Below are 13,096 nucleotides of genomic sequence, written 5' to 3'. Positions count from 1 at the left end.
TAGTATCTATCAATCTATTTTAAAGATACAGCAAAAGAACAATACAGAACAATCAAACAGAAAATTCAAATTCCAAAATCCCCTAGTGCAAATGTGCTATATCTATTTGTGATTAACAACACATTTCTCTTTTTCAAAATACAATGTATTGAGTGTATACACAATAAACTTGGAGGTGAAATTAATTTACACTTTCGTTGCTTTAATGAAAAATGAGGCCCCTGTATGAGGTAACAGCCTAGTGAAACTACTATATTGGGTTGAAGATCATAAAAACTCTATGAAATGAAACATAAAAGTGGACCCAAAACCTCAATGTTCAATCTGCTGGGGAGGAATTAACACGACTTAGACGTTTCTTCCTGTATCTCCATGCAACTTGAATGCGGGTTGCAGCAAGGGATCTCCAATAAGGTGACTCATACCTAATGTAACACAATTTCAAACGATTAAGAAATTCCTTGATTTGAAAACAGATATTGAACCTTTTATGGTTGAAAATCACAAACTTGTTTGATGTTACTACTTGCTACATGTGGTTTAAATAACTTTTTTAATCACAAAGATTGTGAAGGATTTGTGAGTATAAAATGTGTGCAATTACTATAACTGGTTTGGTTACTCTCATTTTTGTTAGCCAAAAAAAGTTAAGAAGATGAAGTTGAACCATAAATCCATATAGATACAAGAAGACAAGGGAGTGATTCACCTTAGGGCTCCTTGGACGCATGGACTCCGCAAGAATCTTGTGAAAAGGATTGTGACTTCTTCAAGGTCTGAAGCAGAGAGTGAAAATGACTCCACATTTGTTAAGCACCTTACTGTCCTGTTGCTGACCAATCTCTGTCCTGGAAGCCTTACTTTTCTACCATCTGCAAGAGAGATCAATCGTTGAACCATTCAGTTTCTTATTTAGTACAGGCCTAGGTTGTTGATTGTTGCCAATCCTTCTGGTCTACTTTCAAATATTAACAGGGATTATGACATAGCTTATTGATATACCTGTGCTGACTGAAGAATGTTCAAGATACCATGTCAGAAGTTCCTCACCACAAGCATCACCTTCAGATAGAGGAATTCTTGTTCCATCTTCTCCAATGCTCTCCAATTTACCACGCACCACGAATACCATCTTTTCTACCAGACCACCATGACTTAGAATTTTACTTCCTTTGATGTGTGTCTTTTGTCTTAGTCTCTCACAAATGGCATCTAATATAGGCTCATCCATCAGAGCAAAAAGCCGAATCTGCAGATAATTCAGATCCTCAGATTATGGATTCAAATTGGTGCAAAATCTAAAAGAAAATTAAACCATCACTATAATGAACTTGGTTGACATGGTTTGGCTTTTGCTATTCATGGATTGAATTTCATGATGAAGATGCATAAAACTTTTCCTTTAAACTGGCTTTCCATTCAAACTATTACCCAGAACTAGCAGCTTACACGTAGAGACCTAATGGAAACTAAAATTTAAATAAATCAGTGACTGACATTATGAAGTTTGCATTACATTTAAACCTCAAAATTATAATATACTAGAAGTGCAAGAATGATAAAATAGAGTAGTTATCACTCATTTAAGACATAGGTGCGCATACTTTCTTAACAAATTTGAAGAGATGGCGTCTTATGTCTCTCTGCAGATCTTCTGGTAAATTCTCCATAAGCATTTCTTCATTCACCCCCCTTGTTGCAGCCCAACTGTACCGTTCAGCCTGTCTTACTCTCCTGCGCACAAGATATGATCCATAATTTCAAGTCCCAAGATACACATGATACCTGAATAAAAATGAAAGTAGTGCACATACTATTTTTCTAAGCATTGAAGCCTATATACATGTAATACTATAAGAAAATTGGTTGCTTCCACATATATGCATGCTGGATTAACATTCATGTGCTGCACTGAGTTATATTATATTAAAAAAAGAATTTGATATTTAAAAATTTAAATTATGTATTATATTAATGAATTATTTCCATCAGAAAGACATTAAATCAAAATTATAAATTATTTAAATTTAAATCTACATTAAGTAATAAGATGTTGATGAGTTCTTTCTGCCAAGATACTGATGTATTCGAATTTTGAATTGTTTGTAATAAGACAATAATATAATTTCAAACTTTTAATATTTTTGGAATAATTATTAGGCATGGCACAGGAAAACTGAGATGTGTCAAAATTTTGGGAAGACACTAGTGTCAAAAGTTACCACTTCGTAGAATTTATAAACCATGTTCTCCTTTTATATATTATACTGATTGACGGTCTAAATCACCACATAATTCAACAGGATACCCAATAACATGTTCAGACTTTACCTATTCTGCAAGATTACATGTACTACTAATGTACAGAATAATAATATCTAATAAACACATATTAAGAACAGATACAGACAGATACAAAAAATTCCAAATTTCCATTGTGTCTCTTTAAAATCCTTCTGAACCTGCTAACTTAACTTTGGCAGGTAGAAGAGCCTTTGTATCTTTGAAAATGTGCAACAGAGACGTTTAAAATTTCAATAATTGGCTGGAAGAGGATGGAAAATAGCAACCAAGCAGTGACTTAAATAATTGACAAATACACCTTTTGGCACTGCTGTCATAATTCATAATAAGAATGAGAAAATTTTGCACCTTCTCAGATCTTCAGGTAACCGCCGATGGCTCATCCATTGCTCAACATCACGGCCTCTAAGTTGCATTTCCAGTTTCCTGTGAAATGAATAAAAGAAAACATATCAAACATATTACAATAATAAAAGCAATAGAACTAACTATCAAAGATTAATCTTGCAGCATTAGGTAAGTTCTACCTCCGTCCAAGAGCCTGTAGAAAGTTCTGTATGTTACCAATGAGAATTGCAAAGAGTAAGAGTCCCGATCCTATGATGGCCATAGTAAAAAGGACTTCCCATACAAAATAGCTAGGATTTAGATTACCAGCCAGAGTACTGATTTGCTGTATCAAGAACATCCAGGGCATAACTATTAGATTAGATATTAAATCATTGATGTGGCTGCTTTAGTATTTAGGAGTATCAGTACAAATTAGAGTTTCTGTGACCTATTTAGCAAGGAGTTCAACTTTTTGTATAATTTCTACGCAAGGGAGAGAGAGAGAGAGAGAGAGAGAGAGAGAGAGAGAGATGCAAACCTGGAATCCCCAAAAAAGAGAATACACGTATTTGTTGACTACACTAGTTTCTATAGTAAGTGGTACAGCATTCTGATAAATCCCATAAGTGAAACCAGAGGAATCCATACAAGCACCAGCATCAGTATTGTTGATCCACAGATCTGATGTGAAGTCAGTATGGCCACGTCCACAATCAATGAACTTCATGCATCCAGGTATATTAGAACTATGGCAGGCATTCCGCAAACACTGATTAACCCTCTGGAAGAAGAAAGAGGAAGAAAAGCAGAAAGTAAATTGAATGCTAACTTTCATTTACGAAATTAAATTCCTGATTCTAATTGAACCAGCCACTTTAAAGCATCCTAGGAGACATAATATATTTTGTAGATCAATTTCATTTCAGATATTGCAATAACAATAGAAGGATGTCATATTTATATTGATATGTTTTGATAAATCTCATAGCATATAATAATAATAATATTTATGGTTATGATTATTGTTATTATTGTTTTATATTAATACACAACCACATTGAAATATGCATTCAAGTGAATCGAGTTTTATTTCTTCTGCCTTTTCCTTTTGCTCTTATCATGTTCCGAGGGCAGGCATGCAATTTGTAGCCTATGCTACTCATTAACAACATCATTGGGGAGATGGCTCCTCTCCAAGGAAAGGTGAGAATTTAATGGACATTACATTATCATATACTGAGGACAAAATTCAATATTTTTTAAAAAGAAAGTTCAATGCTATGTCCCTCACCTGAAGACCGAAGAGGTACCAGCAAGAGCCAACAACATGACTGGCAAGCATAAAAATGAGAAGATTGATAATAAAATTTGCCCAGGCTGACTCAAAAATGAATCCTGTTGGAGATTGGCCGATCAGGAGTGGCAGAAACCTGAATAACTTGGGAAAATATTGCACTAATATCGCTGCACGCAGAAGATTCTTGGCATAATTTGCTCCCCCCAAAGAATTTGGTAGGACGAATAATAACATTATCTGCACATATTTTACCACATATGTCAAGGAATTTGGTGAGTACACAAGCTCCTAATAGGTTTATCTTGTTTTGCAGATTGAAAGCTCTTCATTTGTAATGCCATGCACGTGCTAATATCCATAGCAGATGATTCCTCAGGAAGACACAGAGAAAGGAGAAACCATTTTGGTCAACTCCAAGCCAATCACACATGATATCATAAAAACCGAGAAGTTTAATAACAAAGACAAGCTTCTGATGTAAGACCAGTAATTCGATCGGTGAAATTGGATTCAAAGTTTAATAGTTGAATATTGTTGACACAGTGCATAATTAATGAGTGAATGTGTTAAACTTATCATGCTACTTTTTGTACATAATGTTATCATGAATCCTTATAGACAGTATTTTAACATTTTAAGCAAGTTTTTTATTAATTTAAAACCATAATACTGATTCTATTAACATATAGAATAACAGCAGGCTATTATAGCATATAAAGCATGAAATTGAATATAATATCAAGAGAAAGTGAAAATCATTTCTTTTTACAGTACGATTATTAAAATAAAGTATCAATTAATTATAGTAATGAAATATATATTGATATTATCTTAATATTATACATTTAAATGTTTCTTAATTAAAAATAATTAATACATAATTTAGTATAATGTAAAAGGTTAGCACTGCCAAAACAACCAACAATAGTTGGTTGATGTGGAGACAGTTGTGCTTTGGGAGACCTATGCTTGACACCTTATTTAACATTGTTCAATTAGATTGATTTCAACGGGTTTGAACTGTGACCATTGGGCATAATTTGACTGGTTCACATCCATAGTGGCCGAAACCAGATTTACAACCAAACCAGCTTCATGATTTTAGAACACTAAGCATAAAGATAGAAACGAGACGATATAAATCTAATGATAAGAATCATTTATAATTCAAATGTAACTAGAAGTTCAAGCTTTTAGGTTAATTGATTAGAAGGTGTCAGCTTTGAATAATTGTGAACTGTGAAGAGATAAATGGGACTATGGCACGTCTGTAAAAAGAATTGGCTCGTGACAACAATAAGTACAATGACACAATCATAGAAAACCCTAATAGCATTTTACCCAGATCCCTTATTTAACATATAATAATTCATGTCTTAAGATAGAATTGAAAACTCAAATTTATACGGACAACCTAATGCTTGAATTCTCTGAGTGCAGAATTTTATTTACAAAATCCCAATCTAAACAGATAATATAGGTAAAATGGCTCCAGACACCGAAGACCCTCCAGTTTTCCCTTATTGTATGACAACTGAAAATTTAGATCTGGCAAAAGCATAAATCTCACGAGATGACTAGAAAACAGAATTTGATGATTGCCAGGAAAAGGAAAGAAAAAACGAGTAAATCTTCATATTCGGATGCTAGGCTAGTATACTACCATGTAATTCAAAATAAAAGTTTTGTGGCCTTTACAATGAATGTGTGATATACTAAATCTAGACGAGCAAACTCAGAGGAAACAAAAAGAAAATGAAAACAAATTCCATAGGGAAAAAGCAAAAACAGGAAGAACTTTACCTGAGGAAGAGGAAATACAACAAATAAGTCAATGAGGAAATAACCCTTTAGGTAATGAAGAGCAATTTTCTTTGGATGGTCAACTAAATCTCCAGCACCAACCACCCTCGACTCACGAGAAACATAAGCTAACCTAAACTGTAAACAGGCAACTTCATAGAGTTATTGAAGCTTTAAATTTTGAAAACGAAACAAACTAGGCTAAAAACTTAACCATGTTTAAGATTCAGGACAGTGCTATTTTTATTTGTTTTTCCTTTTGAACTTAACTAATAGACAACAAAGTACAAGACACATGCGAGTACCTTACACTATCAACAAGGACACAGTAAAGTCTATTTAGCATTTGTGCCTTTTAATCATTTCAAATTTTTTTATTCTCATCTAGTATTATTAGAGATAAATAATTCTATTACATTTCTGTTGTAATCACTAGTTGAGATAGTTTTCTGTTTGTTACAGTTGTATATAAAACCTTAGTTTGATCAATAAAATTCACCACATTCTTTTCTCTCGCTCCAATATGGTATGAGTTGAAACTTTTCCTCCATGCTTTGATTCTTAGCATGTTTCTGCTTATCTCTTAGATTCCTCATGGCTATCATGACACTGTATGGTTTATTCAACATCAAATAATATATATACTATTGGATTTGGAAAATGCAAGAACAAGGCTCTATACCTGATAGATATATGGAGCAATTGTCTTAAACGGGGTGTGGTTAAGTGAAATTACGGATAGGTAACCAAACAGGATGTAGACATACTTGCAGAATGAGATAGTAACATCTTATTTGAATAGAATAAACTTCCTTTAAGTTGGCTTATATGAAACTAAACTCTGTTTTTATGCTGAAGGACCATCAGAATATATACCTTCTTAAAACTAAGAACAAAGATTAATAAAAACATGGCATCAATGACAGAGTTTGACCATTATATGAGGAAAAGGATTTGAACAAATTAAAATTCAGGGGGTAGGAAAAAGGGTTTACGAAAAGGTAATTAATGAGAGATACCTGGAGAAGAATGTTAAGGAAATAAACAAAATCATTCACGCATCTAAATAAAGCAAGTGCTGTTGCCAATGGCCAGTTGATAACAATGCATTTATTATCCTGCATAAAGAACAGGAAAAATGAAGAGTAAATTTGTAAATAGAAAGAGTGACATCTAGAACTTGCTACTTTGTAGTTAATGGTAGAAAATAAGCGTACCTTCTCCACATATAGTAAAAAGAAAAACAATGGGTCCACAAAAATACCAATTAAGCAAAAAATGGCCAAAAATTTGTTCCACTTTTGTACAATTTTAGCATGAGGGTTCATAACTCCAGGAACATAAGAAGAAAAGAAAGAAAGAAGTTTCCTCACAAAACTCTTGGCATCCCCATAAAGAGCATTATGGAACTGCATTCAAAATATGAACAAAAGTAGACTTAATTATGAGAAAATTGTCAATGACGAATGTATACAAAAGAAATGGAAAATGTAACAATAAGATTAATGATAATGATACAGTAAAGCTTGTAGCAAATAACAAGTATTGGATAAATAATGAGACAACTTAAAGTTGCTAATTGGCAATACTTTGATTGCCCCTCAAAGTGAACCAGGACAAATAGTAATAGCCTAAGTGGTAGCAAAACAATGTTCATTGACATAGCTTGAAAATAAGAATTTTGTTAAAAGTATAGTAATAAGGACAAGCTTGAGGATTGCGAGAGTGGTTTCTTGCAATGTACCCAGATTAAAAGGATATAAGGATCATATGATAGTATACTATAAATATACCAATTGTCAGTGTAAGGCACCACAAATTAGTAAATCACAATTATTCAGGAGTTTCCAACACCCACCCCTGCCACATATATGTCCGCCAGAACAGAATACTCTACCAGAATAGGTGATTGACTGAGATGGGCTTAGAACCAAGTGGCATTAAGTGAAGTTGTCCAACAAATATATAAGCAACACCCAAAAATTGAGACAGACATATGTGGAACTTCCTAACACTCCCTCCACAGATTTTTGTCAGAATAGGCTAGCCTACCAGAATGACTGATTTATCAAGATGGATTATATGCTGTGATACTTTGCCAGAGTTCAACTTAAAACCAATTGATTTTAAGTTCTCCAACAGATATGTAAGTAGCACTCCAAGAATTGACACAAACAATGTGAAACTTCCTGACACCCCCCTTCCATAGATGCTTATTAGAATAAGTAATTGACCAAGATGTGCTATAGGATCTGATACCATGAAAAAGTCATCTCAAAACCAATTGATATTAAGTGATGTTTCCCAACAAATACAAATAGCAACTGCTGCTAATTCTGACCTAAACTTCTAATTACTACTACCAATAGCTAAACTGACTCTTGTGCTACATTGGTTTGGTCCTTGGTAGCTCCTGGCCCATTCCCCTTCTTCCTAAAGTAGACCTGTTTAACTACAGGTCTATCTATTAACAGCCTACTTAGAAATTGCATTAGTAAAACTGAACCAAATACCTACAAATTATTATTATACCATAGTGACCTCCTGATCATTGCCAAAATAAAGGTCTACAACATGAAAACAAGCATCTAAAGTAAAATGTTTGTCTATGCACTAAATAATTGAAAGCAACTGAAATTATAATCTGTTTTAGGATGAAGGATAAAAACCTTTGGATCCCATCTAGCAGAAGATTTTGGATTTCTTTGCTGCGAAGCATTGAAGTAAGTAGGGCAAGTAGTACAATAAGGATCATTGCACATTCCCAGTTGCCCAGACCTTAGTAAGTGTTCATTTTTTCTATCGTAGTCACCATTTTGGTAATTTGAACTTGAGCCATGGAGAGTAGCAAAATTATCTGTCTTTCTGTCATCTGCTTTGTTTCCCGATACAACATGCTTCTGCAAAAGATTTCCAGTTCCAGTGGTAGCATATAATGGACCACTCATATGCATAAAGGGTGTTTTTCTCTTGCTCTGAAGTGGACCAGTATGTCCCACAAGGCTAGTTTCTTTCTCATATGACTCGAAGGAGCTCATAGGAATAGAAATTGAAGCGCTTTGAGTCCTGGATACCATCCTTCGGAATTTAGAATCCAAGGGTTCATCGTATGATTGTGCATCTGTATCTGACAGCATTGGGCGCTTGTCATTCTCAAAATTAGCCATGTTTTGATAGTTCTGCATTTTATTACAATGTTAGCAAAACATCCAATACATATATGTTTCTGCATCATATCAGCAACTCTAAATCAAATACTGCAATTTAACTTGAAATGTGAAAAGGGGGAATGTAAAACTGAAAAGTGATTTAGTGCAGCATAAGGGTACCAGTATTAACTTTCCCTTGCATTTATATTCCACATTGATTCTTTAACAAAACTCAGTAGGCTGCAATTCATTTTCCAGAAGAAGACTTCATTTCAGGACTATTAAACAGCAACAAGATGATAAAGTCGTGTGATCAAACAGCGATTAAAAGGGGTAATTAATCTAGTGTTGCAACTTACGAAAACAACTAGTGAAATCTAGTTATGAATTTATATCTCCCCCTAACTCACTAGAAATAGAAAATTTATTTATTCAAGATAAAAATAATCAACTCCCTCATCTAAAATCCTCTGGAGCTTGAAAGGAACTAGATAATGAACCATTGACCAAAACCAATGATACAAAAACAGTGATGCATGAATCAGCAACCTCTACATGCATTCCAAAAACTTAGCATACATATACATACTGTAATATACAGCATTGAAAAATAGCAATAGCTTTGGAATCAGTAGAAGAATTCTAGCACAATGAAACGAGGCCAACAACATTGTGCAAAGGCAATGATCAAGCAATAATCAAGGAAAACAACACTGATCAGAGTCAGACACCACCTGGTGAGGAGCGAATTTCCCGGTGAAGAGTCAAAACCCAAAACACCCACCAGCTTTTTTGCATCCAATTAAGAGAAAGATTTAACTTTTGAGAGCCTCTTCATCATGGGGGGCACCGGAGAGGAGATTCTCACAAAAGGGTGAAATCAGTTTAAGGATAAAACGAGAAATGAACAGAGGTAAACACCAAACTGAGAGGTGTAAGACTGAAAATGTGAGTTTGATGTGAAGTGAGCAGTGTGTGATGAAGAATTGAAAGTTGAAGTTAGAGTTGGAAATGAAATTGGACAGTCATTTGTGAGAGGGATGGCTTTCTTTGATTTTATTTCAGATTTGTTTATTAGTCCTTGGAATGTGCGCTACGGCAAAGAAACATGTCAAAGTTCTATCTTTTTCAAATGTGTTCTCCCAGAACACATTGATTTTCCTTTTCTCGTTAACTTTAACTTTAACTTTTATTTATCTGTATACAATATTTGTATATTTAAATATGAAGAAAGTTTCTAATAAAGATGATTAAACATAATTTAGAAAATAAGGAAATCAACAAAATAAAATAAGTATTACTAAGATTCTACCAAGTATAAAGTTAAAAACTGATATAAATTGAGACTTCCTTTGTACAGCAATCCCAATGAAAGTAGAATCTTTTACCTTATTATACACATTCTATCAAAATCCAGCACCAAACTTTCTACTTTATTGCTTTGTCTTTGGTTCTTTGATTCTTTGGTTCTTTTCCTAGAACTTGCCTACCAACAAAGCAACGAGTTAGAGTTAAGGTATGTTGTTATACACAGAGTAGTAGGTAAATTAGTCAATTTTATTGAAATAAAAAAAAACTTATATATATATATATATATATATATAATATTTTTTTTAAATGGCTTAATGTAAAAAAATCATTTTAAAAATATAAATTATAATTAAAAAAATATTATCAAATCTCAGTAAAAATTATATTTTAAACTAATAATATATTAAATAAATTATTTGCAAAATATCAAATTTTAAACTATTTTATTTTTTTATTATTTTCATATTTATATTTGCATTTACATTTTTAGTATATTTCTATAGTAGAAGAAAAGTTATACTTCTATATTTTAATACATAATATTATAATATATCAATAATATAATTATTGAAAAAATATTTTATAATTTAATATAGATAAATATTTATTATACTATGAAGGATATTTTTCTTTTCATGTCCATATTTTTTTTTCAATTTTATCGGTTGAATAATTTTTTTTGATTAAAATAATTATTTTATTAATTTTATCCTTTAAATGTAATTTTTTTAATTTAGTCATTTTTATTTAACCGCTCTTTTAACCTTAATCATTTTATTAATTTTTATTTCACTATAAAGATAACAAATTTTAATTTAACTATATTTTTCAATTTGATATTTTTTTTCTAAAATTTAATTATTTTTTAAACTAAAATAGTTATTATAATAAAAAATATAAAAAAGAAAAACAATACCTAAAATAAAATTATAAAAATCATTTAAATTATCTTTTATAATTATAATAATAATAATAATTTTATTATTTTCTATTATCATAAAAAATTAAATAAATAATAATAAAAATATAATCTTGAATCGGAATTTGTAGGATGGAAAGTTTATTGTTCAACATTATTTTCTTTTTTATTTTCAATTTTATTTTATCTATTTTGTATCCACATGAATAGTAAATCATCATAAACAAAAATACTGCAAAATTAATTTTTATATAGTTTAAAAATCAACTTTTAAAAAAATTGTGTCTGCAAGTTAGTTATTTATAAACTAAATTTACTTTATAAAAAATTATTATTTTGTTTTTCTGTTAATGTTTTAAGAAATTATCCAGGTTATAACTATTTACAAAATAAAATAATAGATACATTTATTCAATATTTGATTATAACACTGAGCTTAATTATCTATCAATTGTACAAAATTTTGTGATATTTCTACTATACTTTTACAGCATGCGATTGTTTTCTAATTGGCTTTCCCCCACAGAATAAAGAAAAAGAATATATAAAAAAAAAATGACAGTTGGCAAAGAAAATTCCCTTCCAAATAAATATGATGTTTTGTTTTCACATTCACCAAACTCATATAGGACACATAACTAATATTTTTAATTGCATGTTGTCGTTTATTAATTTAATATCTTTATGGTTAAATAAATATTAAACTCAATAGTAACGTATGTCAACATATATGTAACAATACATATGTCATTCATAAAAAATAATATAAACTATTGAATTTAAGTTAAAACATTAAAACATAGTGGGTTTATTTATAACTCACTTCGATGCTTTAAGTTGTCAATCATATTTTAAAATGTTTCAAAATTCTTGTTAAATAAACCCTATAAAATATTAATAGAAGTATTAAAGAGTTGTATATGTATTTTTCAATGATTTCTAAAAGATTTGTTTCTCGTTCTTAATATATGGATATTAAATGTGGTGGAACTAAAAAAGGTATTATGGTAGATCAACCTAAATCTAAATATAGATAGTTTACATGATTAAGAGTGTGGAAATATTAAGATAAAATCTCTATTGTGATAAAAATGTAATGGTAATGATTCAAATAATCTAAAAAGAAACTATAACAATTAATTTGAAATATACAACTGCTTTAGTTATGAACTCGTATAACTAAATTATTATGATATCACTATTAACTTGTATTTTTAATAAGTATTTTTAATAAGATGTTTCATTATATATATATATATATATATATATATATATATATATATATATATATATATATATATATATATATATATATATATATATATACCGTCTCACCCTAAACATAGGTCACAGGACGTGTTGAAACCTCAGGGACAAAAAGCCTCGTAAAGAAGACAAACAGCTCGTCATATGGGTGTACAGGTCCCTTCGAAGAGCCACAGAATCTCGGTGTAAGGATGAGCATATATCTTGGAGTAAAGATAGGAAGCTCGGCGTAGGGACGACCAGGTCTCCTGGGAGAGCCATATGAAGCTCAAGGCAAGGACTAGGGCTGGGCAAAAATAACTGCACTGTACTGAACTACCAAAAACTGCACTGAACTAAAAAACAGTTCGTATGAACTGCACTGAACTGAAAAACAATTCGGAAGAACTGAACTGAACTGTTTTTCTGAAAAATAAACTGGACTGAACTGCACTGTACTGAACTGCACTGCACTATAATATGAACTGTACTGAACTGTTATGAACTGAACTGTTTTATGAACTGCACTATATCAGAACTGAACTGCACTATTTTTTAACTGAACTGCACTATTTTTTACTGAACTGCACTATTCTTGAATTGAACTGCATTAATTTTTAACTTAACTACACTATTTTTGAACCGTTTTTGAATCGAATTGCACTGATTTTGAATAAACTTCACTATTTTTGAACCGAATTGTACTATTTTTGAACCGAATTGCACTGATTTTGAACT

General features: G+C 31.4%; 1 protein-coding gene across 3 annotated transcripts; it reads right to left on the bottom strand.

Annotated features, from left to right (window-relative positions):
* Nucleotides 1–92: 92 nt before the first annotated feature.
* Nucleotides 93–9,970, bottom strand: LOC114181876 (probable cyclic nucleotide-gated ion channel 20, chloroplastic). 3 transcript variants are annotated; one of them, XM_028068493.1, is made up of 13 exons: nucleotides 9,618–9,970; nucleotides 8,404–8,913; nucleotides 6,952–7,143; nucleotides 6,754–6,852; nucleotides 5,735–5,872; nucleotides 3,926–4,168; nucleotides 3,173–3,415; nucleotides 2,832–2,977; nucleotides 2,653–2,730; nucleotides 1,605–1,734; nucleotides 1,003–1,249; nucleotides 710–872; nucleotides 320–425 (listed from the first exon to the last, which is right to left on the bottom strand). In XM_028068493.1, the coding sequence occupies exons 2-13, from the start codon at nucleotides 8,899–8,901 to the stop codon at nucleotides 320–322; spliced, it is 2,283 nt and encodes a 760-aa protein (XP_027924294.1). In that variant the 5' UTR covers nucleotides 8,902–8,913; nucleotides 9,618–9,970. The 3 variants fall into 3 exon arrangements, with proteins under 3 accessions (XP_027924293.1, XP_027924295.1, XP_027924294.1); XM_028068492.1 differs by having other exon boundaries at nucleotides 93–425; nucleotides 6,754–7,143; nucleotides 9,618–9,969; XM_028068494.1 differs by lacking the exon at nucleotides 6,952–7,143 and having other exon boundaries at nucleotides 93–425; nucleotides 9,618–9,967.
* Nucleotides 9,971–13,096: the final 3,126 nt, after the last annotated feature.

The sequence above is a fragment of the Vigna unguiculata genome, chromosome 4 (assembly GCF_004118075.2).
Source record: "Vigna unguiculata cultivar IT97K-499-35 chromosome 4, ASM411807v1, whole genome shotgun sequence".
Lineage (NCBI taxonomy): Eukaryota > Viridiplantae > Streptophyta > Magnoliopsida > Fabales > Fabaceae > Vigna > Vigna unguiculata.
Note: the sequence above shows the minus strand (reverse complement) of the source record. Positions and strands in the feature narration are given on the sequence as shown.